The sequence below is a fragment of the Ambystoma mexicanum genome, chromosome 10 (assembly GCF_040938575.1).
Source record: "Ambystoma mexicanum isolate Mex_15411 chromosome 10, UKY_AmexF1_1, whole genome shotgun sequence".
Lineage (NCBI taxonomy): Eukaryota > Metazoa > Chordata > Amphibia > Caudata > Ambystomatidae > Ambystoma > Ambystoma mexicanum.
The window spans coordinates 1407696239-1407721946 of record NC_090932.1 but is presented as its reverse complement, the minus strand read 5'-3'; the positions used below and the strand labels follow the sequence as shown (position 1 = coordinate 1407721946).

The window sequence follows — 25708 nt, the reverse complement described above, 5'->3', positions numbered from 1 at the left end:
CATACTGGTCTTTGCCAAACAGGATATAGTTGGTTTAGTAAAAGTATAATCTGGATTACCTACCCAAAGACAGGCCTTTGCTAATTGTAGTGGAGGAGATGATGTATGCGGCACTCTCTCTCCGTTCGCCCCTTTGAACTTGCAGAGAGAAGAGGGTGGAGAGATCCCACAGGCCAAGAGAGGAATGCAGAGTGACTTGTGCTTTCATTGAACAGGGTAATTTAAATCTGCTACACAAGTGTCAGTTCAATTAGCTAACCTACAGAATTGCATAGCAAATTGCTATGCAGCATTGCTTATTTTATTCCTAGCAAGGTCACTCCTACCGCCTTCCAGAGATGCCAGTGCAGATGTGCGTTCATTATTCAGTTGAAGCACACACTTTATCACTAGTCATTTGAAGCAGTTTCACAACATAAACTTCCTCTTGGCAGAGTAAGCAAGTTTACATAAACGTGTGGGAAAGCTGCAGTAAGCTAGAATGCAAATAAAACACTGCTTCTCTGAGCCATGTTTTGAAACTCCGTTTTGACAGGATATAAGTAATTCAAAATGGATTCTCTAACTATACCAGTCCGGTGCATTGAATATAAGGCCTAGTTCTGTTAAATCAGTATGTTTTTTCTCATTTTCATTTTTATTTGAATTCACTTAAAGTCGCATTCAATCTGAGTTCCTTTATGCTTTTCCTACGCACTACCATTCCACTGTATGATGGGATACCGGAGAAGTTTTACTGCCTTTTTTCTCCTACTTCCATCTTCCTGCCTATCTTTTTCCATGTATGTTTTTCCTATGAGCACCCTTTGCTTAGACCATACAGTGAGCCATTGTACCTTTCAAAACCTACCTACTTACCTATGTTAAAACCCAGTCAATGAGAAGTAGGAGTAGACATGCCGTAGTCCTATCCTATCATTCACGCATTCAGTTTCTTCCAAGGCTTGGCATGGACACTATGGGTGTTGGTGCTGGATGTGATTCAGTGTGCATTTTGCACATTGATAACCACCTTCCCACAATTAACAGCTCTGTGCTGGCCTCAGAATGAGGTCTAACTAGTCGATTGCATTTGTTGGCAGTCATTGAAATGTGTCTACCTTAATATTTCCGTTCTGAAGAGGAGGTAAGATCACATTCCACCATTAGACTGATGAATGTGATTAATGTGTTTGTAAGACTGTATGAATAAACAGTTTGTTGCAGTGTGTATTTGTTTCTATAATCAAACATTTTTGTTTTAGAACTGACTCACCCTAATACCTCGAAGACATTGTTTACGAATGGAGCATTTTCACCATCATTGTTCTCTTTACCGTTAACCCCTACTACACTGAAAGTAATTCCTGACTACAGGTAATCCAAATTTGTGTATCTAATGATTGTGTAAGTGAGCCAGTATCATTTTTTAAACCGCCAGCCACTGACTATCAAATGTCGAATCATGTCCCATATGTCATGATGCTTTAGAAATATACCAGGGCTTCTTATTCCATCTTGTGTTTCCTATCTTAAATGTTGGTACAAAATCAGTCATTTGTGCCTCGAGTTGGGTACAGTACCTCTCCTTAAGAAGGGGCATCTATGGCAGGGAAATTAATATCACAATTTTAATATTTACAGCATTTTAATGGAATGGTTATACTGTACTGTGTTTAAATTATACATTTAAATACTATTATTTGTTAATCAGTCTTCAATTCATTTGAAAAGACATTTAAAATCATGATTAATTATGAGTTATAACTTCACCCGTGTTGAACAGACATGTGAATGTGTTCTACAGTACATACACAATGATAAAGTACACAGAACGAAACAAATGAGGATAGGTCGTTAAGAAGTTAAGCGTTGTTGAAAAGTCAAGGTAGCTTATGTCTTTGAGTCCAGGTAGTTGAATTATTTCAACTCTTTGGTGTTTTCATTAGAACATAATCCGATGCAAGTACTCTACAGTTTGGTCCATTTGGTAAAGTCAACTGTGTGTTTTATAGAACCCACTAGAAGTCTGCAGTGTTGTTGAAGGTTGATGTGAAATTCTACCATGCAAATTAGGAGGCAGAAATAATAGCTCAATTAGTGTGACAAAAAAGGATTTAGGAAATCAAATGAAGAAGAAAAGGGAGAGGTAAATTAATAACCATACTTTGAAATGCATGATAAGTGGATCAATGTCGTGCATAAATATGGTGTGTAGTAATATTATGGTGCACTAATGGAATAGCATGAACTATAATACTTATTAATCAGCATCTGAATGTAAAGTGTAGAAACATGCAGAATAACGTATATTCAGCCTTTGGGCCGAATAGTTGATCACCGGTGTAATCTATTTCTCCGGAGTAGGCTCTGGAACATCTCAGCACCAGCTGCTACTCTCTCCACAAGCTGGGTTTCTCCCTCAACTTCAAGACGTCCCAGGTGACATCTTCCCAAAAGCTGCAGTTCATTGGAACATTCCTAGATTCTTCCTGTGGGAAGGCTGGGTTTGCCTACCGAGATGAGTGCTCAACATATGTTGCAGATTGTGACAAGCACCTAAGGTTGGGCCTCCAGTTGGCCCTCGGATCCCAATGGCCACAATTCTTAGGCAGGGTGACGGACCTTCTTCAGGTCCCAAGCAAGGTCGCTCAGGATCTCTTGTGATGGGCCTGCAAGGAGAATGTGATGATGGGGGAACCTATTTGGCAACCCTGGCCGGAGATGACAATAGTCAAGGATTCTTCCCTCACGGGATGGTGAACTCACATGGAGGATCTTACTATCGGCAGTATCTGCTCCAAATCAGAACCCAAAGTACACATAAACCTTTTATAGTTGAGGGCAGGCCTTGATGGCCATTTTGCTGTCCATACAGAGGAAGAACGTCCTGATAATGACGAACAACACAGTAGACATGCTTTACCTAAACAAAGGAGGAGGTGTAGGGTCACTACCACTGTGCAGGGAGGCAAGGCAGCTCTGGTTTTGGGCACTGCAAAAAGGAACACCACTGGATCTGTTTGTGTCCAGTACCAACAGGAAATGCAACCTGTTCTGCTCCAAGGAATTTCCTCAGAGAGGAGATCTGAGGTACACGTTTGTGGTGGACTGCGTTTCTCCACTGCTGTACGTGTTCCCACCAATCCCCGTCATTCCTCATGTCATTAGAAAGTTGAGGAAGTCCATGATCCCGATTGCTCCGGATTGGGCCAGGAGGACGTGGTACCCAGAACTTCTGGATATGTCCATCTGCCATCCATTCCATCTTCCCCAAAGAGCAGACCTGCTCTCACAAGAGGGAGGCCGTCTTCTTCAGCCAGGAATCACAACTCTGAACCTTCATGCCTGGTTTCTGAGAGGTTAAGATACAAAGATTGGGACCTCCCGGAAGACGTTATGGAGGTGTTGCTTTCTGCTAGAAGTCCGCCAACAAGGGCACTATACTGATGCCATTGGAATGCATTTTGCAGCTGGGGTAGAGCTAAAGACATTGCTCCTTTTGCTTGTGATACACCTGCAGTGCTTTCTTTTCTGCTACACCTCTCCCATCAGGAGCTACAGATGACTACAGCCACGGGATATCTGGCAGCGTTATCCATCTTTAAACGCACTCCAGAAAAAGGCTCTTAATTTGAGATACCCATTGTCATTCAGTTCCTCAAGGGACTGACAGATATTTTCCCACCAGTCCCTTTCCTAGTCCCGGCTTGGGGTATTTACATGGTTTTGGCATTTTTAATGGGTGATTCATTGGAGCCTCTCCATTCCTCTACACTCAGATTATTGGCATTCAAGGCAATTTTCCTGGTGGCCATCACTTCTGCTTGCACAGTGAGTGACCTACAGGCTTTTTCATGTAACCCTCCTTTCACTACATTTTACAAGGAGAAGGTAGTCTTCAGGTTAGTCCCTCCTTCCTTCCCAAGGTGATGTCTGAATTTCACATGACACAAAAGTTTACCCTGGTGGCATTCTATACACATCCTCATCCTTCCATAGAGGATAGAGGAAGAGTGGTTGCATAGACTTGACCATAAAAGGGCTTTACGTTTTTATATTGGCAGGATGGCAAACATCAGGCAAGACAATCAACTCTTTGTTGGTTACACCGGACACAGACTGAGTCAAGCTGTACATAAACAGACCTTGTCACACTGGATCATTCTGTGCATTTCAGAATGTTATTCTTTGGCTGGGACAGGTGTACCTGAAAATTTAAGGACACATTCTACAAGAGGTGTTGCGACCACTTTGACTCTACAAAGACGTGTACCATTGCAGTACATCTGTAATGCTGCAACTTGGTCTTCGATACACACCTTCTCAAATCATTACTGCTTGCATACCTTGTCTGGTCAGGATGCTAGGTTTGAGAAACCTGTTTTGCATAACATAAACCAGTAACAAACTCCACTGGTTCCACCTCCTTCTGTCCAACTGCTATGGGAGTCTATCAAAGAAGAGGAAGCTGTGGGAGGACACAATCCATTAGAAGAACACATTACTTAGCCCTGGTAATGTTCTATCTACTAGATGTTCCTCCCACAAATTCCTCATCACCCTTCCAACCTACCCCTCGGACTGTGGGGGAATTTGTTAATATATACTTCTCTCTTTTTCAATGCCCATGCAGGTTATGTTTACTCAAGTCGGCTGTGCGAAAGGGAGGAAAAACTAGAACTGAGGTAACGGCAGTGCATGAGATTTATAGCAATGTCTGCATCACGTCCGAGCATTGGAACGGAAGCCGCTGAGGGATTTTCGACTCGATGACCCACGGTGCCCTCTGCTGTTGAAAAAGTTTCCCATGCTGCAAGCAGGTTATCGGTATATCAAAGATGAGGAATTTGTAGGAGGACCATCTAGTAGAAAGCACATTACTGGGCGTATGTAATTTGTTGGTTGTGCTTCTGCACTTGTCTTCTCTTCTTTCTCTTTTCCTGATTAGTATGCAATTCTCAAATAGTCTCTCGTGATCTCTCGTATTAGTTGCTGTAACTCTCTGATGGGATTGATAGTCTTTCTATCTCCTTTTATTAATGGTTGCTTGGTTCTAGCCGGAATCCTTTTCTCTTTCCTATAGGATACTGAGATTTGTGATGTATCTTTTCCTCTGAGACTTTGGATTTCCCTACAGTTATGAGTCAACTTATCCTTCTCAGGACTTCTTTGTATGCAGTTTATCCTGGGGATCCCTCAGGTTTTTGGTGCTCAATTATCTCTCTCTGTTGTTTTCCAATTTGTGCTTCTAAGGCGCTGGCTTATTTTCCCTTTTTCCCAATGATCAATGTTCCTGTTTTTCTCTCCCTCTGTGTAGATTCTAGGCTTGTCTTTACCACTTTAGTACAGTTCCATTTCATTAATGGGATTTTCACAGTCTCGTCATTTGTGCTGGGACATGTATATCTGATCCTATAACAAGTGCCTTTTTCCTTCCTGGTATTCCCGTTCTTCCCTTTACGTTCAGTCTCGAGGGGGAAGGTTGCTGGTACCAGTAGGTGTGTGGGGCCTTCTTTTTCATTCTCGTAGTTTGTGTTTGTTCTCTGTGACATCTGCTTCAGCAACCTTTCCTTCTCCTTCCCGGCGTCTTGGTATCATTATGAGTCGGTTCATCAGTGTAGTGGTATCGGCATAGTTGATGGGACAGCCTGTCCATCACGCTTCCTGCGCAGTCACGCCACCACCAAGCTTTCTGCTCCGTTCTTCCCAGCTTCAGCTTCCTTGCACACGCTGACCCATCAGTGTCTCCAGCTCCTCTCCAAAGCCCTTCTGAAATTCGCAGGCTGTGCGGTCTGTGTTTGCTCCGCCTTCCTCTGACGTTCTCTATACAGGGGCCTTCCCCAGCTTGCGTCTCTCCCTCGCTCCCTCTCTCTATCTCGCTCTCTTGTTCTCACTTTGTCCTGTCCTCCTTTTCAAGCAAACTCAGCACAGTTATTCTGAATTTTTTACTTAGAGAGAGGGTCTTTTTATGTTTGGAAATTGTATAAATCAATTTTTGCTATGTCCCAGTTATGGAACTTGTGCTAATTTGAAGTTGCATAATTCCATATAGGCTATCATCTGGAGGGCAGCAGGGAGTTCCTCACAGGAATGGGAGTCCTTCTCACCAAAGGGGGAGTCTCTCCCGGTGAGATTCCCACTTGCCTCGACCCCTAGGGAGAATGTTGCAAAGCGGGCTCACCTCCCTATCCTCAAAGGGGGGCTCCTCCTCGGGAGAAGGAACTAATTCTCTCAATTCATCACAATTTGCAGTAACCTTTACCACACAAGAAACCCATTTTTATCCATGATTTTGTTTTTAATAGATGTACTTGGAATATTCCCTCTCTGAGACTCTGAATCTCTGAAATGTGAAATGTTAGGGCCCCATTATAAGCTAGGTGTGATAGTAAAACCTGCGGTATTTCCAAATGCAGGATGTTTTACTGCTGCACCTCTTTCAGAGTCCGCTGCCATATGTGAAAATACCAGATGAAGTTGTAGTTAACACATGCTGTAGCTGTCACATACAGCATCTGATAAGTACCAGATTTTTTAAACCAGAAAGTATACATCCGGTAATTACTGCACGGTTCTAAGTTCACAATAATAACAAAAGCACCTTCATCATTTAGCTCCTACTTAAAAGGAGTTGGTAATGTGAGTGCCAGGTGAGGCTAAATCACAAAGGTGAAGCCCCTGACCCACAAAAGGGCCTCCCCCAGGCACACATACCACCATGCAGCAAGGTGGAACCATGTCCCTTCACATTGAATAGATGTACTTTCTTTGTGAAGCCAGGAGATATGAAGCCATTCTGCAACAGAGTGCCCAACAGCAAGGAGGGATATTGGAGGCTCACCATCCCCAAATGCAGACCATCCTTATGGGCACTTACAGACCCCACATCCTGACATTTTATTGTCTGGCTAGGAACAGCATCATTGAAGCACTGCAGCTTATAGTGGGGGGCTGTTATGAATCAGTAATGCCCTCACCCACACAAAACTTCAACCTGGGACCTTCCTCATGTGGCCAGGGGAAGACCGACGCTTCCTGATCCCAACCCCTGGGGGTGATGTTCTGTGGGAGGATCACATGGGGGAGGAAACAGGTCAGGAGGGGTGGGAGGTTACCTCCCCTGTTTAACTTTTCCCAAAACCCTAATGTTTTAATGGCTTATTGCGAAGTAGGAAGAGTTAGAAAACCTAACTTTGTTGCCAGGGACATCAGGTTCCATAATTCCCTCAGTACTGGGGTGAAGAAGAGGGATCCAGAGGAACACTACTGTGGGAGCGGTCTCCTAATTAGTGTAAATGACCTACACCTGAAGGGGACTGAGAGGCTTAAAAAGCCCCCTCAGGTGTAGACATGGAGACGAGAAGCAAAGCAGTGGAAGAGGAAGAAGCAGTGCGGACCGTGGTTGCAGCTGAGAGGGTAGCCTGAGGGGTGAGAAGACGCTTTGACCATTAAAACGCCTAAAGCCGTGGCGGGTCCTGATGAACACACTCTGTTGCAGAGGTTGCGCCGGAAGCGTAAGGAAGAGATGCTTGCCCAACACCATTTTGTTGGGTTCACGCAGCTGGAAGCAGCAGTAGCAAGGGCAGTGTACCCTCTTTGGAGGTTCCAGGTGGCTGGGTTGCCCTTGGCCCTCTCCGGAGCAGAAGAGGCTCCATTCCCCAGTGGCGTCAGCGGAGGACCAGAGAAGGCTATCCACCCGAACGCGTGAAGCTACAAGTACCAAAGACCTGCGTACACCGAGCAGAACGTAATGGAGCGACTTACCCGGTGAGTTCACTGCTTGCAAGTGACTCCGGAGCGCTTCAACACTGTCGGTGTGTTCACGGCAGGGCACTTCACTCGTGAGTGAGTGAAAGCAGCAGTAACAATACTTTTGAATACGTAACTATACGAAACCAACAAAAGTGGTACCTGTTGAAACAAATTGAATGTGTAAATTAGCGCATAAGATTGTAGAAAGCCCAGGAACCCTGTTGGGAAGCTGTAGAAGGTCTAAAAGTTTACAGGCATTACCCAAGCCAAGAGTGTATTAACTATCAATACCAATATAACAAACAGTGCTCAAGGCAAGAGGGGAATAGTGAAAGGCTTAATGGTTGTGAGGCGTACTGCTGATGTGCTATGAAACGCAGATCATCAGGTGGTAGACCTCTACATTAATAAAGCCAAAATAGAAAAGTGAGACTACCTTTTGATCTTTATTTGGTTGTTGGTGCACAGGGGAAGGAAAGGTGGCAACCAGGCTGCCCTTCTACAGAAGGGTATCCAGAGGGAAAGGAGCACAGTTGCTAAGGAGTTTTAAAGAGCACTAATGTGGTTCATTGTTTCTCTGCAGTTTGTTTAAAGGTTGATGCTAAAGAAGTCTAATGAAGTTGTTGTTATTTTAAGTTGGATGTTACCAGTGAAGCACTTTTCTGTTCTTTTTGGTGAAGAAGTAGATAGGCAGGCGAGTAAACAAGAAGTTGTTGCCTAAAAAGGGCCTGGCAGAGGAATACCCCAGGTAGTAGTTGATGCAAGTGCTGATCTGTGGATCTAACAGAAACAACTCATATTGGTTTGTGACATTCAAAGAAGAATTGTGAATGCTTATTGAAAAAAAGTTACAATTCCTTTTAACCTAAAACTGTGATATACCATCCTGACAGAGACATTTGTTGTTACTCATCTAAACAAATACAAAGGTGAAACATGTTCTTACTCCAGGAGTTGGAATAGGTTATTCCTTTCTGAAACCAAATGTTGGGACAATTATCCTGACCAAGTAAATTATTGTTATTTTACTTGGAGAAGACAAAGGTGATAGTTCTTATTCAATGAGGCCTTGGAACATACTATTACCTTGCTGAAGTAACAGAACTTTGTTACAAATCTTTGTATTGGAAGTTGGTGACAAAATTGGATTTCCTTGTTTCTTTTGAACTGTGGAGAAAACCCATGTTCAGATCTGGGGAAGGGAATTTCACCCAGATTATGAGAAGACACATTGATTATATTGTGAAGCCAATCATATGTTACATATCATTATTGAATTGCCATATATTTCCTTATTGTTTTATTGGTTGTACATGTTTGAGGAACAGATATCCTTTTGTTAGGGTTTCCTTTAGTTTATTTTAGGCAGGGAAATCTTCGTCCGAGTAGGGATAGTGAGGCATTTATCCAACCTTTTTATTTTATAAAATGGCTAAAGTGGAAGGCTCTTTACAAAGTTGCCTGCCTCACATTTCTGACCCCCTCACAGGGACCTAGAAAGTTAAATCAACATTCTCCTAGCTGTATCGACTCTACTGTAGGTGACAACCATCTTAGATTTCTATGCCACTGGCACATTCCAGCAAGTGTGTTGCATGACATATCTCAGTCCACATTTTCACGTGTGGCTGGCCAGGTATTAAGACCCCTCTTTCATCATGTAGTGGCACCAATGAGACAGTCAGTCCTGGGCACAATTGAGCTTCGAGAACTTGGCAATTTGATTGAAGTGCCCTTTGATGGCTTCCGGGTTGGTGGGTATTGCAATGTGAGTGGAGGCATGACAAAGGGTTCTTAATACCTGGCCAAGCACATGTGAAAATAAATGTGGGTTGGAGCATAGCTTGCCACATGCCAACCGAGTAACGGAATCTTCCACTATAGGATGTCAGCCAACTCCGTAGAGGGCTTATGGCTGTGTGGACATGGGTGTTACTTTTTGCGACTGCCACAAACAGCAAGACCACTAGGATTGCCCTGTCAAGGCACTACTGGGTGAGGTATTGGTTTACACACCTGCACCTCAATCCCTTGCCCACGTGGCTGTACTGACCATCGTATTGGCTTGCCTACTGCACCAGCACATGATTTTCAATAATGAATGCCTTAAAAAATAAAATCATTGAGGAAGGCAAAATGTTGCTTCTGACTTGTAATGTCTTTCATACATCATTCTGTTGACACACGTTTTCCTCATTATGTGCAGAACTCTAGATCTTCAACACACCATCCTTCTGCCCCACATGCCTGAACAGCATTATAATTCTTCATAGCCAACATGGCTTTTAAACTCGGCCCACATATAAAAGTTGTGTGATGTTTCCTCCATGGCCTCCCTCCTCTGGCTTCCCAATGTGAACGCCATAGCCAGGCTTCATTAGAGGCACACCAACGGCACAGTGCTGGCCCATCTTCTTCCCTAGGCCTCTGATGGTCTTCTGTATATCATCAAGGACGGTCAGGTGCCTTGGGACAGGCTAACTCCTGCCTTGCCTCCATGTTCAGGGGACGTGCAGATTGCTTCATGCCGTGCCTCATATATATCATCCTGGCCCATGTCCTAGCCCATCCCGGTGGCCCTACGGGCTGCCATGGGATCAGTACCCTAGCCGCAAATATCTACTGATTGATGGCCATCATTAGTATATGTGTCATTAGAATGGTGATGAATTTCGCAAAAGGTTGTTCTAAGTTTCTTAGTAGTCCTCATGGGTGGCAGCACTGCCAGACACATCATGGGTGCTAGTATCCCCTCTGCATTTTCCTAAACAATGGCCAGTGGTGGTAGGTCTTCAGATGGAATTTGCCTCAATATATATCCTTTGAGACCTTGACTTGTGCTAGGCAGATGTGCATGGTTTGCGTCTGAGTAGGGGGCTGTGCTGGCTAAGGAGGGATTGTGTCCTCCATATTCCCTTTCTTGCCACTGCGACCATTAGATACATTTTGGGGGGGATAGTCTGTGGCTCTCTGAGACGGATTCAGGACTAGTGGGACAGGGTGAACTAACCTTTGTAAACAAGCTTATCTCCTTGCCTCATTTCTTATCTGCCTTTGTTGCCTGTTGGGCCTGCAGTCCAAGGACTGCCCAAGGGTTGTACTGGGATGGAAAAATGAACAAAGGCAGGGTAGCAGGATAGACCTAGTGCAGAGTCCCAACTTCCCTAAATGCAAACAAACACTATATTACACAAAATGTACAGAAAAATGTGAAGTGCATTTTAAATGGATTTCTTAATTTAAGAGTTATTAACCCATTAACTGCCAAGGGTTCCCCCCTCCCCCGCACCTCCACCCAGTGCAAAGCCCCTTTTTTGATGATTTCGATATGTCACAATTCAATCGCTTGTAACTAGTTTGTTACGTGTGCTATCTCAGAATCCTAGTTTGCTGTATGGGGGTGAGAGAAAATAACCAAAAAGAGATCAAATGTATTCCACATCTATGACAGGTAATGACCACAGCGTTGCTGCTTCGGAAAATTTCGGCAGAGGGCGTCCTGCGTCGATGACATCAATCCGTTGTCCTTCGAGGGCCTCCGTCGATGGTCGGCGTCACTGGATGTTATATATAGGACGCAAGGCGCCCGTAGACTCAGTTCTGTTTTTTTCCACAAACGTGTTTGCTTCGGAATCTCGGCGCACTCGATTCTTCTCTTCGATAGCGATGTCTTCGTCTTCTTCTACTACCCCGAAGTCGGGCTTTAAAAAATGTCGGGACTGCGGTTCGAAGATGTCCAGCACGGACCTGCACGACATCTGCCTCTGGTGCCTCGGCGAAAGCCACGCCACCGACGACTGCGAGGATTGCCAGTCCCTGACGTCTAAGGCCTTGCGGGAACGTAAGAAGAAATTGAAGATAGGTAGGGTGTCTAAGCCCCATAAATCGAGGTCTGCTGGGCTTTCGACCGATGACTCGAGGGGCGACTCTCAACGTCGGCGACAATCCAGGGGGTCTCGGTCTAGGAGTGGTTACCGCCATTGCTCTGCCTCGTCGAGGCATTCTAGGAAGCGCCGTCACCGGTCGCCTTCCCCGTCCTCGTCGGAGGAGGAGGACTCCGCCAGACTGTTGACTTGTCCCATCAAGTCTTCATCTCCAGCCGAATGGGATGTATTCCGCCAGCAGATGATGGCGATTTTTGAATCGCAAGGCACAGTTCCGTCTGCGCCTTCGAAAGAAGCCGGCAGGGACCGGGCTCAGTCCACCACTCGCACGCCTTGGGGCTCGGGAGGTCGTCGCGATCATCGGGAGCCGTCGAGGTCCCACTCGAACAAGGGAGATCTCCATAGCCGTGCCAGGTCCAGGTGCCCGTCCTCAACGCCATCGAGACCGTCGAAACCTGTGAAGCCTTCGAAGAAGGCGTCGATGCCATCAGCGCCGTGTCCGTCGAGGGACTCTCTCGGGGCTCTGCCCTCGAAGAATTTGTCGGCACTGTTGGTGCCTCGGTCGACGTTGACGCCGATTCCCTCGGGGCCCTCGACGCTGTTTGTGGAGGAATTGCCAGAGGTGCCCCGGAGGGCTGTGGAACCTCCGAGGAAGGCTCTTAGTAAGTCAGTGAGGCCTGCTTTTGAGCCCTACTCTGTTCCTCCTCCCAGATTGGATTTGTTCCTGCCTTTGGAGTATATTTCAGAGGTGGAGGAAGGGTCTGATGAGGAGATGACTGTGCCTCCTGATGTCCCTGATGACCGTTTGTCAGGGCACAGTCAGATGGAGGAACTCCGTCATTCCTTGCATGACGCCAGTGGTCTTGACAGCTCTCCAGAGGTGGAGTTTGGCAGGCCGGAGCCTGGGATGCATGTCGAAACCTCCCATAGGCGTCTCATGTCTAGGGTGACTGAATACTTGGAGTGGTCTGCTCCACCTGTTGATTTTGATCAGGATGATCTGATGGACAAGGTCCACCCACTGACCCGGTGTTGCCGTTTCACATGGCTTTGCAAAGGAGGGTGGCTGCGGCTTGGACTGCTCCAGAGAGTCTCCCGGCAGTTAATAAGTCGCTTCCAAAAAAATACTGCCCAGCCAGTAGTGACCCCTGCTACTTATCAACGCACCCTATTCCGGAGTGTTTGGTGGTGCAGGCGGCTACAGTCCCTTCGAAGCAGGCTGTATACCCTACCATCCCTCCTGATAGGGTAATAAGCGCTTTGATGGTTGGGTGAAGAAGGTATTTTCATCTGGGGGTATGGCGCTGAAGTCGGCCAACTCCACTTGTGCCTTGGCGAGATTCACTCACACTCTGTGGAACTGTGCATCTCTGGCGGCTGAGCATATTCTCGAATGGGAAGAACGGGATGGTTTTCTAGCCCTTGTGTAAGACGGCAAGGATGCCATGTGCGAATCCGTTCAGTCGGGTCTGGACATGGCAGACTGTGTCAGCCGATCCCTGGCTGCGAGCACCGTGATATGCAGGTTTGCGTGGTTGGATTTGCTCCTGATGTGCAATCCCGGCTTCTGAACATGCCCTTTCATGGAGTTCATCTGTTTGGCAGCAAGGCTGATGAGAGCTGTGATAGGTTGCAGACCTCCAAAGCTGCAACAAAGTCTTTGAGCGCTGCAGTACGTCAACCTCTGCCTTTTCGTCCTAGGGGACAGCAATGGAGGGGAGGTTTCTTTCGGTACTACTCATCCTTTCGTAGATCGAGAGGAGCTGCCAGTCAAAGGGGCCACCGTAGGAGTACCCGGGGTGGAAAGCAAGGTACTCGGGGTGCCAAAGCCGCTCGGGCAGTTGCCTCTTCGCCCTCAGGCACTGCGCAATCGTGTCCGCTCATTCATGAGGCCAGGTCCCATGGTTCGCCGTTTGGGGGAAGACTTGCGCAGCATCTTGGAGAATGGCGGGCCATTACTTCAGATGTGTGGGTTCTGGATATCATAGCCCAGGGCTACTGTCTTCCCTTCCGGCAGAGGCCTCATGACAATCCACCGGGGATGCTCTCTTTGAAGCCTCCAGATCCGCTCCTTGCGCAGGAAATCCTATCCCTGCTGGAGAAAGGTGCCATAGAACTGGTCCATGTAGCGGAGAGGAACAAGGGATGGTATTCCCCTTATTTTTTGATCCCAAAAAAAGACGGGGGATTGAGACCCATCATGGACTTGCGTTGGTTGAGCAAGCTCCTCAGGAAGGACAATTTCAAGATGGTAACTCTTCCTCAAGTCTTCTAGGCCCTTCAACTTCAGGATTGGTTGGTGTCTCCCAACCTCAAGGATGCTTACTTTCATGTGCCGATTCATCCCAAGCACAGGAAGTACCTGAGGTTCGCAGTTGGCGACTCGCATTTTCAGTTTCGGGTCCTGCCGTTCGGATTTACCTCCGCCCCGAGGGTCTTCACCAAGCTGATGGTGGTGGTGGCAGCGTATCTCAGGAAAGGGGGGATTCACGTCTACCCCTACCTGGACGATTGGTTGATCAGGGTGCGCTCTCCTGAGCAAGTCCTGGATCATCTGTCTGCCACCTGCCACTCCTTTCACAAGCTGGACTTCTCCCCCAATTTAAAGAATTCACATTTGACACCTACCCAGCAGCTCCAATACATCGGAGCAGTGCTCAACACATCCCTGGGGCAGTGTTCGCCTCCCCAGGTGAGGGCTCATCACATTCTGCAGATGGTGGACAAGTTTCAACGTGCCCAGAGTCTCCCGCCGTTCGAGTTCTTGAGGTTGCTTGGCCTCTTGGCTCCTTGGTTGCGGGGGAAGAATGTCCTGATTATGACAGACAATACAGTGGCCATGCACTACCTCAACAAAAAAGGGGGGGCAGGGTCACTCCCGTTGTGCAGGGAGGCGATGCAGCGCTGGTTCTGGGCCATCCAAAGGGAAATTTAGATATCGGCAGTTCATCTGGCCAGAGATGAAAACGCGGCGGCGGACGCTCTGAACAGTCAGAGCACGGTCTCTCATGAGTGGGAGCTGGCTCGGGAAGTTCTTTTGGAGATCTGCGCCCTTTGGGGAACCCCACAAGTGGATCTCTTTGCCACCAGTGTCAACCGGAAGTGCGAGAGATTCTGCTTGCGGGAATTTCCTCCAAGAGGAGCCTTAGGGGACGCGTTTGTAGTGGAGTGGTCCTTCCCACTGCTGTACTCATTTCCTCCAGTCCCTGTCATTCTGCAAGTGTTGAGGAGGTTACGGCGGTTTGGTTCCCGAATGATCCTCATTGCTCCGGCATGGGCCAGGAGAGCGTGGTACCCGGACCTTCTAGACATGTCCATCTGCCCTCCACGCCGTCTTCCCTATCGAGACGATCTGCTCTCACGGGAGGGGGGTTGGGTTCTCCATCCAGAGGTCAAGTCTCTCAGCCTTCTTGCTTGGTATCTGAAAGGTTGAGGTATAAGGATTGGGACCTCCCCGAAGACGTGATGGAGGTGTTGCTTTCGGCCAGAAGGCCCGCAACGAAATATATGTACCGTTGCCGTTGGAGAATGTTCTGTGACTGGTGCAGAGTACATAATGTGGATCCTTTCCAATTTTCCGTTCCTTGGTTTTGTCTTTTTTGCTTTCCTTAGCCCACAAGGGCCTGCAAGTGGGTACCATTAAGGGTTACCTGGCGGCGCTGTCCATATTTAAGCGTTCGTCAGAGGAATGTTCTTATTTTAAAATTCCTTTGATTTCTCAGTTTCTAAAGGGCTAACTAATGTGTTTCCACCGTCACCTTTCCAGGTGCTGGGATGGGATTTGAATTTGGCTTTAAAGTTCCTAATGGGAGCTCCCTTTGAGCCCTTACATTCTTGTCCGTTGCGACTATTGTCCTTTAAAAGTGTGTTTTTGGTTGCGGTTACTTCCGCTCACAGAGTGAGTGAGTTGCAGGCACTTTCCGCCAAGCCACCCTTTACTGTTTTTCATAAGGACAGGTTTGTCCTGCGGGTACGGCCTTCTTTTCTTCCGAAGGTTGTGTCGGAATTGCATTTGAGCCAGATGGTGATTCTTCCGGCGTTTTATCCTCCTCCACATGCTGGCATGGAAGGGGAGAGGCTCCATAGGTTGGACCCTAGGAGAGCTTTCAGTTTCTATCTCTCACAGATGTCCCGGGTCAGAGTGGACGATCAGCTCTTTGTTGGTTATGCTGTAAGGCGCTTGGGTCAGGCTGTTTACAAACAAACCTTGTCCAGATGGATCATTTTGACGATCTCTGAGTGTTACCATTTGGTGGGAAAGGACCCTACGGTAGGCTTATGGGCTCACTCTTCTAGGGGTGTGGCTGCCTCCTCTGCTCTACAGAGGGGTGTTCCTATTTGCAATATTTGCGAAGCAGCCACATGGGCCTCTGTCCATACTTTTGTGAGACATTATTCCTTTGTCTCCATCCATGGGCAGGATTTGGCCTTTGGTAAGGCAGTCCTATATTCAGCCATTTGATTGGGCATTCTAAAATTCTAAATTCGTAAATTCTTTCCCACCTCCATAAGTTGGTACTGCTTTGGGAGACTGTGATAGATGTGGAATACGTCGGAGGAACAATCCCCTCGAAGAACAAGTTACTTACCTTATCTGGTAACGTTCTTTCGATGGGATGTTCCTCCGACATATTCCACATCGAACCCTCCCAGCCTGCCCCACTACAGAATTTCTTATGCAATTGCAGCTTACGTTTCCGCAAGGTGTTCTGCAGTCATACTGGCAGGAGATTGGTGCCACATGTTCTGGGAAAAAACTACAACTGAGGCTACGGGCGCCGTGCGTCCTATATATAACATCCGGTGACGCCGACCCTCGACAGATGCCCTCGTGGGACAACGGATCGATGTCATCGACGCAGGACGCCCTCTGCCGAAATTTTCCGAAGCAGCACAGCTGTGGTCATTACCTGTCATTGATGTGGAATACGTCGGAGGAACATCCCATCGAAAGAACGTTACCAGATACGGTAAGTAACTTGTTCATTTTTAGAAGGTTAGCATCAGTTTTGTGAGAGGTAGGCGATTTTACCATTTTTTCCTGTAGGACTTGCATGGACGGAATGGAAGAGGAGGGTAGGAAAGCTGAATGGGAAGACAGAAAGGCATACATTTCTGAAAAGTAGACAAAATTCAAAGTTTAGGAAGGGGTGATTTGCGCAGGTCAGGCAACAACTATGTAGGTAATATTCCCATAGGTTGGGGAAAAAGTGGAAAAATGGCAGAAAGAAAAGATATGTGCTGGAAATGGTTGGACCTGTAAGGTAATGGCTTCTGTGAATATTGGGAAAAGCAATGCCACGCTACATTCCCCCCGACTCCTCTAGTTAGGAAAGTACACATTTTTCGTAATGTTTCACAAAACAAGCATTACCACAAGCCAAAAACACTGGATGTAGAATGTAGGTCACATTTGGGAAATGAAAGGGTTGTGTAACAAAGTGGAGTAGCAAATGTATGAAAACGTTATGAAACCAAGAGAAAACAACAAATGTCCTACCTTCCCACATTCCCACAGGTGTCCCGACAAAAACAGTACCTCACATGTGTGGGTCCACCTACATGGGCACAAAGGGAAAAGGCGAAACCACTGGTAACCGCAAGTGTTTCGGGAGAGCAGATTTTGCAGGAATATGCTCTTGTGGACACCCTACAGATTTGGACCTGGGGTGTTGCAGCCGCCAAGGAAAACAGGGATCCCCATGCATTTCTGAGAAGAAGACACCCGTGGACATCCACAGAGGTCTGACGTGAATCGCCGTAGAATGGATTACGTACAAGTGCCATCAAAGTCTGAAATGTAGGGAAAAAAACACAATTTCCAGACATTTCCCACCAAAACCCGCCACCAACAACACATGTCCTACCTTCCCACGTTCCCACAGGTGTCCCGACGAAAACGGTACCTCACATGTGTAGGTGCACCTACCTGGGTGCAAAGGGAAACGGCTAATGCACTGCTAACCCCCAAAGGCTTTGGGGATAAATCATACAGATTTGAGCCTGTGGTGTCGCAGCCACCAAGATAAACGGGGAACGTCATGCATTTCTGAAAAGAAGACACCCATGGGAATCCACAGAAGTCTGACTCGCGTAAATCGCCCTAGATTTTATTACCCACAAGCCCTGGCAAAGTCCAAAATTAAGGGGAAAAAACAAAATGTTCAGTCATTTGCCACTGGGAGACCACCAAAACACGCTGCCAACAACACTTGTCCTAACTTCCCAGGTTTCCACATATGTCCCAGTGAAAGCCAGACCTTGGATGCATGGGTGTCCTCGCCTGGGTGAAAATGGGTAAATCATCTGTATGCCAAGTGCTCTCGGAATACAAGAATCACTGTGTAGTACCCACTGCCACCCTGTTTTTCCTCTCAGCCCATTCACAGGCACCTTTGCTCACTCTCCTCATACATACAGTTCACAGTGCAACAGCACAGGCAGGGTTGGATTTAGCACAAGGAACAAAGTTCCTGTGAGCAGTAAAGACGCGTCAAGGCACCAACCGTTTTACTGGCCATTCATACACCTTTTCATGTCTGCAGTCAGTAGGCATCCATTTCAGCAGTCGCACCTCTACCAAATCACTAGCTCCACAGCAACTGTATCTTCACGCTTATAGCAAGTGGACATCTGCTCACATTGCAATCTTGTCTCCAGGCGATATCTTTCACACCAACTTCATGTACTTGCTTATCTACTGTGTCTGCATTCAAATGTCATGTGGAACCAACCGTATCTGCACATGCATAGCAAGTGGACATCCGCTCACATGGCACCGTTGTCTCCAGGACATGTCTAGCACACCGTTTACATGAACTTGCATATCAACTTTGCCTGTATTCAACCGTCACGTGTCACCAACCGTATCTGCACACTCATAGCAAGAGGACATCCGCTCACTTGGCTACCTGGCCACCAGGCTATGTCTTTCACAGCAACTTCAAGTATGCGCATAGCAAGTATACCAGCATTCACCAGTCATGTTGAACCATCCATATCTGCAACCACACACACTCTAAATAACATCCACTAACATGCTAATCATTTCTGCAGTGATGGCAAAGTGCATTCACAGAAATCACAACTGCATGTGCAACACAGCTTTACCTCACTTACACACCAATCATATACAAGTCATTCCAACAGAAGACTTTTCAGTCACACAAAACATGACCATTACTGTAGTAAAAAATAAAATGGCAGAATGGTACAAGTTATACAAGACACTGCTGCCATGGAGATGATGTCCAGGTACCATTTTCATGACACTTAGCCCTCAAGGAAGGGAGCCAAAGCGGCGTTTACACATTTTGAAAGATACGCCTTGAGTGGAGGGAACCGGAATGGTGTTCCAATCTTGTAGAACACACCCCTCGAGTAGAGGGAGCGGGACTGGCGTTTCTTTCTAAAGCACTCCTCAAGTGGAGGTAGCTGGACTTAAGTTTCTTTCGAAGGCACGCCTCAGGTGGAAGGAGCCTGAACCGCATTCCTTTGCAAGTCACACCTCGAGCAGAGGGAGCTAGACTGACGTTTCTTTCTAAGGCAGGCCTCAAGTGAAGGTGCTGGAGTGGCATGCCTTTCCAAGGCAGGCCTGAAGTGGAGGGAGCAGGACTAGCAATGCTTTTCAAGGCATGCTAAAGTGAAGTGAGTGGGAATGGTGTTGTATTTTTATTGAAGGCATGCCTCCAGTGCAGGGAGCTGTAGTGGCGTTCCTTTGTAAGGCATGCATGAATTGAGAGCCTATGGGTCCCTTTCTAGGAATGATGGGCATTCCAGGAAATCACTCGATCTCCCAATACTTTTCCTTTGTATGATACAAAAGAAAACAATGATGTAGGCAGAGGGCTGGCATGAAAGGGAATTGGGGACAGTACAGCCGAGTATCCCTCCTTCCTTGTTTTGTACACACCTTACATTTTCTGTATGGTTGTGTCTACAATGGCGTGACAGGAACATAATCAGCAAAGTAACGTCCTTTCAATCTGGCCACATCTTCTACTTCTGGAAAAGAGGGAGTTTATACATGGACAATGGTCAGCGATTTTACAACTTCTTTTTCAAAGTTCAAAAATGACAGTTTGTTTTGTGGAGCAGCTGCACGGTATACAATATAAACATTGTATGTAGCTACATGCATAATGTGTGTGGCCAACTTCTTGTACCACACGCAAGACTTGCATGCTGCCTGGTATGGCTCAAGCAATTGGTCTGCTTTATCGACTCCACCCATGTACTTGTTGTTGTCCAGAATTGACTTAGGCTTCTGCTGAGCCTGCCCTTGCACAGTGACAGGTGAAGTACTTTCATCATGAATAGTACTTAGCATGTGCACATCCCTTCTGTCGCAGAATTTTACTTCCAACAGTTCATCCCGCCGCAATGCCACACATGCTCTCTTGTCCAGCTTCTTAAATACAAGCTGTCTGGGGAAGCCTTTGTGGTTACTGCGGATTGTACCGCATGCCAGTGCGCCCACTTTGTATAACTCATTGAAGAGTGCTATTCCTGTGTAGAAATTGTCCACAAACAAATGGTGACCCTTGTGGAACAATGGTGTGGCAAGATCCCAAATAATCTTCTCATTTATCCCTAAAAGGGCTCGGCAGCCCAGAGGGTTGATGCTCGAGTTTTTTCCAGTATAGACTCTCATGTTGTAGGCATACCCAATGAAGTGTTACATTGGCACAACATGTACACCTTAATCCCATATGGTGCCCCCTTGCTCGGAATATACTGCTTGAACAGTAGCCGACCTTTGAACAATACCAATGATTCATCAATGGATATGTTCTGGCTAGGAACATACACCTCTGAAAATCACTGAGTAAAGTGCTTCAGAAATGGCTGAATTTTGAATAGCCTATCACATTTTGGGTCAGTTCTGGCTAATGCTGCCGTGTTGTCATTGAAATGCAATATACGTTGTAGTGCTTGGAAACTATTTCTTCTCGTTGTTGCTGGGAAAAAAGGGGTTGTAAATACTGCTTCAGTAAACCAAAACATTGAGATAGACGGCTTCAGCGATATTCGCATGAGCAGAATGAGACCCCAACATTTTCTCATCTCAACATTGATAGTTGGACCCCAAAATTGTGCTCTGGAATGGGGTTTGAGAGTGGGACCCTATGACCTCAAGAACTTTTCAGCGTACAAATTGGTTTGCTCAACCACATCTGAAATGAAGCCATCATCAACAAAAGGTTGAAAAAGTCAATAGGTGTAAAACCATCATATTTCAGTGAAAGGTGGGACAACAGGTTGTGAGCCATTGCTGGAGGCACCCAGTCCGACTCATCGTCCATGTCATGATCTGGCACATTCCTCGCACGTCCTGCATGTTGCCTCAACCTTGCAGGTAACCTGTGTTTGGGAAGTGCCAGAAGAGGTGCATGTACTCCTTCATTCTCTTCCTCATCAGATGAGGAGGTGGAACCAGCCTTAACCGAAATCTCCCTTCCCGAATCAACTGCCTGCTCACCCTCAGAAGCAGATTCTGTTTCAGATTCCACATCCAGTTCTGTGCCTGGCTCCGAGTCAGACTGCATCAGTAATGCCAAAGCCTCCTCACTAGACATCTGACGAGAAGCCATGACTACTGTCGCAATGAAACCCTTTACCGCCCAAAGAACAAATAAAGACTGAAACAATAAGTTTCTTTGCTTCTCAAAGTATGGAAACTAGTAGAGTAAGTGGTATTGAATGCCAAAGACCAAAGCCACACAATTACGCCAAAATGGCCAGACTGCTCACAAACTGTAAAAGCCCCCTGCAATGTGATGTACTCTAAGCACGCTAAATAAAAATTACTAATTTGCTAACACTCAAGTGAAATGCAAAGGACCAGCTCACTGCTTACTTACAAGTGGTTAGACTGCTACAACACACCCGCACCTACAACAAAGAGAACATAAATTCTCCATCATTGGATCTTTCATGGATTCACATGCTTTGAATATTCCCCGTCATCAGCCTGGGAACCTCAGTCCTTTTTAAAATAGCATTTTCCCCTGGACAACCTTGACACTTTTGTGTCCTATCAACATCCTTTTTGGGTGCTAAGCCACCACCCAATAGGACGTAGGGTATAAATAGTACCCCTCCATGGCTTCCCTTCAGATTTCAACCGTCTCCAAAGTGTTGATCACCTCCTGCTCGTTTTGATTCTACACGTATTGGTGTTTTGGTTGTTTTTCCCAATGTCTTCGGGAAAAGCTTTGTTTCGACCCTGCACAACCTGCGGGCTGAAGAAGGTGTATGAAAGGGACAGGCACATGGATTGCCTCTATTGCCTCTACCCTCATCACTCTGTCGATTGCTGCGACATCTGTAAAAGCTTCTCTCAGAAAACGCTAAAAGACCACAATCGCCGGTTGGTGTGTTGGCTAAATGAAGGCACCTACGCTTCATCTGAGGTAGGATCGGTTCGTAGCCTGGCGTCTGAGAGACCTGCTCCAACAGTTCCTCGCTGGTCAGTGTCGGCTGAACCACCGGCTAAGAAGTCTCGGCATTCCGGTGCAGAGAAGAGTGGCCTCCCCTCTTCGGGTAAACACCTGACGAAAGGGGCTCTTTCATCTTCCAAGCATGGTCATTCGGATCAGTCCCATAGGTCGGAGGGAAGGCCTGAAAAAACATCTTCATCAGTGAAGGACAAAAAGGACTCTTCGAAACGCTCCTCTTCAGGAGAGCATCGTAGGTCATCCTCTAGAAGAGAGTCGGCGAAGCACTGATCCAGTGGGTCCAAACGGGCGGGATCGCCTGAAAAAACGACGCCACAAGTGTCGGCGCCATCGACGGGAGTCCCGACGTCGACGGTTTCACTGCCGGCTACGGTGTCTACCTCCACGATTGTGTCTTCGGCTCCGTTGGCTACAGTCGAAGAAGGCCCGAGGTTTTTGTCGTCGACTGACAACTTGCTACAAACGGGTGGGGCATGGCAGCCTTCAGCGTTTGACACCCTTCTGCCTGACAGTCTGCTACAGCAGGAGGCGGAACTTTCAGTGTCGTCGGTGGAGGATGAACGGGAGCCAGTAGTGAACCCAACGGGCCTCGGCTTGCAGTTTGTTGACCGTCGACGACGACAGGAGTGGAGTCTGGTCCATCTACATATCCTCTGGTGAACTCGCAGTCTACAGTCCCTGTCAAGTCAACAAGATTCAAGATTGCCTCCTCTAGGGGCGGCCCCGGTGGCCCCTATCATTGACGCGGCAGGTGTCCCTCCGCGTTCAACATCTACAGCTGGGTTGCCCAACCCTCGGCCGATGAGCGAAGAGCCTCCTCGTTCCCATCTGGAAGAGGGTGAGCTGCCGGGCTCTGATTCGGACTGTGGGCCTAGGTACTCTCTCTAATGTCTCCTCGTCGCTATCGTGGGACCCGACATGGGAGTCGGATGTGGAAATGGAAATGCCTTGTCGTCCAGCACAACCTTCCCTTCCGGATGATGGGGGCACATTCCATGCCATGATGGCAAAAGCCTGTATTGAATTTGGTCTGACCCAGAGGAGGAACGGAAGGAATGTTTCCTATTCGACCACATGGGCAAGAGAAGGAAGGCGGTTTTCTCCGTTCCAATCCTGGACCATGTCTGGCAGGAGGGCCTACGCACAATGTGTCATCCCTTCTCAGAACCAGCAGTCAAAGGGAGGCTAGAGAAGAAATGTAAGGCCATGGACTCTACGCCAAAGTGCTTGGTTTCGCAACCCAACCCATAATCAGTGGTGTCAGCGGCGGCGAGCCGGAAAGCCAGAACCCAACACAAGTGTACTACACCTCCTGACAGTGGCACGAGAAGACAGGATGCCTTCAGAAAGAAAGTTTTTTTTTTTTTAAATTCTCTTTATTAAATTTTCCAAAAACTGTAACAAGCCCCCAAAGACCTCCCCCCTCCCTACGCTCCCCCCCCCTCGGTGCTGATGCAAAGATCGTATGGTTAATCGTCCCATCTAAGCGTTCATTCAGAGTCAAACCAGGTCCAGGAGTCTCAAGCGCTGTGGGTGCCAGCCAATCCTAAAGTCATCCCTGAGAAAGGCAAGGACTTCCCCCCCACTCACTTGCAAAGTCCTGTATTGCGTTGTTCATCGCATAGGAGGCCCATTCCATTGCTACTAACTCGCAAACTTTACGCAGCCAGTCCTGGAACATCGGGACACTTGTGCCTTTCCATCTTTGCGCGATGATTGTCATTGCCGCCAGAGTAAGCATCACCCTCGCCCTCTCCCTACCCCTTGGGCCGCCTGTCGCTGTTGCTGGCTTTAATCCTAATAGAGACCATTCCGGGGGTATGCCTCCCTCTGCCCCAAACGCTTGTTCCATTGCCTGTTTGATGTCTTCCCAGAATGGGGCTATTTTCGGGCATCTCCACCAGATGTGTTCCACAGTCCCCTCCAGCAAGTTCTTGATGACCCTGGGTAAATCCTATGCAGGTGAGCTGGAGTGTAGTGCCACCCGTACAGTATCTTGTACCATGTTTCCCGGGTTTGCGAGGCTCTCGCCAATTTGGGGATTTTCCTCTATCGCTTTTCCCACTCCGTTTTCTCCATTTCCCTGCCCAGTATGCTTTCCCACCTTCCCATATACGCCCATTGCGGCCTGGGGGTTGCATCATCCAGGATCTTGTAGAGCTGCGAGATGAGGCCCTTCAAACCATCATTGGTCATCAAGAATTTCTCAAAAGGAGTTGGGGCGCCAGGCAAAGGGCGTTGACATTCTTAATTGCTCCCTCTCCTCCCCTGCCAGCGTCAGGTCCATTAATTCGGACTTGTGCATGTTAATGCGGAGGCCGGATGCTTCGCCAAAGTCCTCTAATAATAGCCTGCATCGCTCACTCGATTCTATGGGGTTGGTCAGGGCGAGCAGCATATCGTCTGAGAAGGCCGCTACCTTGTGCTGTCTCCCCCCAAACTGTATCCCCTGAATCCCTTCCGATTCCCGAATTGCCTGTAGGAGGGGTTCTAGGTAGATCGCATAGAGCAGGGGAGATAAGGTACAACCCTGCTTTGTGCCCCGTTGGAGTTGGAACGCTCTAGATAGGGTTCCATTGACCACCACCCTCGCCCGAGGCCCCTCATAGTTCGCCTTAACCATCTGAAGATAAGCGCCTCCCAGCCCCATTTTTTCCATGACCCTGAAGAGGAAGGACCACTCCACCCAGTCGAATGCTTTTTCCGCATCTAGGGAAAGCAGCACTGCAGGGGTACTGGACTTTTCTGCTTTTTCAACTAGATGGGCCACCCTTCTGATATTATCCGCAGTCTGCCTCCCCTTCACAAATCCCGCCTGATCCTGGTGGATCAGGTCCGGGAGGAGCCCCTCAAGCCTGTTTGCTAGAATTTTAGTGTATATTTTTGCGTCCACATTAATAAGTGCTATTTGCCTGTAGGAGGATCTCTCGAGAGGGTCCTTGCCCGCCTTCAGAATCAGAGAGGCTTGGCTTTGATTGTGATGTGTTGGTTTACTTGAGTTTACCAGGATTCTTTGCTATGGTCAATATTACAAAGGCCTTGTAATAAATGTGTCTATATTTTTAATATAACACCTGCTTGGAGTAATTTGTAAGTGTCCTTGCTTTGTGTGCTCATTTAGGGCTTTCAGTCACCCTCACCCCTCTTGAGACCTAGTCTTGACCGCCGCGATCGCTACCTTGATTGGTCTGGCTTGTCCAGAGGTTACCCTGTTCCAAGAAACTAGGCTGGTCTTCTGAACCTCTGCCCTTCCAGGACAGAGTTCAGAAATCCATCTTAACAGCTGTCAACTTCGAGAAGTCATATCTATCTCCCTCCAGGAACTTCGTATTTCTGGGTGCAGAATTTCAGACTCAACTAGGCCTGGTGAGGCCCTCCGGTCAGAACATACATGTCACTATTGGGAGCCATGGCGTCCTGCATTCTGTTGGTGAAGAACGGTCATCTCTTCATGAGTGCAGGAGTTCCTTGCAGACCGGTGGGCTCAGAGACGCGGATTGTGGTCCGACAAGATTGTGGTCAACAGCGACTTAGTGGACGCTCTTCGATGGTGGCAGCTCTCGGACAATCTGGATCGGGTTGTACCGTTGCTGGAGCCGGAGTTTCCGGTTACATTTGTGAAAGATGCCT

The 25708-nt window shown here is 47.4% G+C and overlaps 1 protein-coding gene across 4 annotated transcripts in view; it reads left to right on the top strand.

Annotated features, from left to right (window-relative positions):
* The window catches only part of USP30 (ubiquitin specific peptidase 30), a 1160327-nt gene that overhangs the window by 1021018 nt on the left and 113601 nt on the right, over positions 1 to 25708 (top strand). For all 4 annotated transcript variants that reach the window (XM_069619452.1, XM_069619450.1, XM_069619451.1 and 1 more), the window contains one exon: positions 1245 to 1356. In XM_069619452.1, the coding sequence (XP_069475553.1) occupies positions 1245 to 1356 (112 nt within the window). The remainder of the gene's footprint in view (positions 1 to 1244; positions 1357 to 25708) is intronic.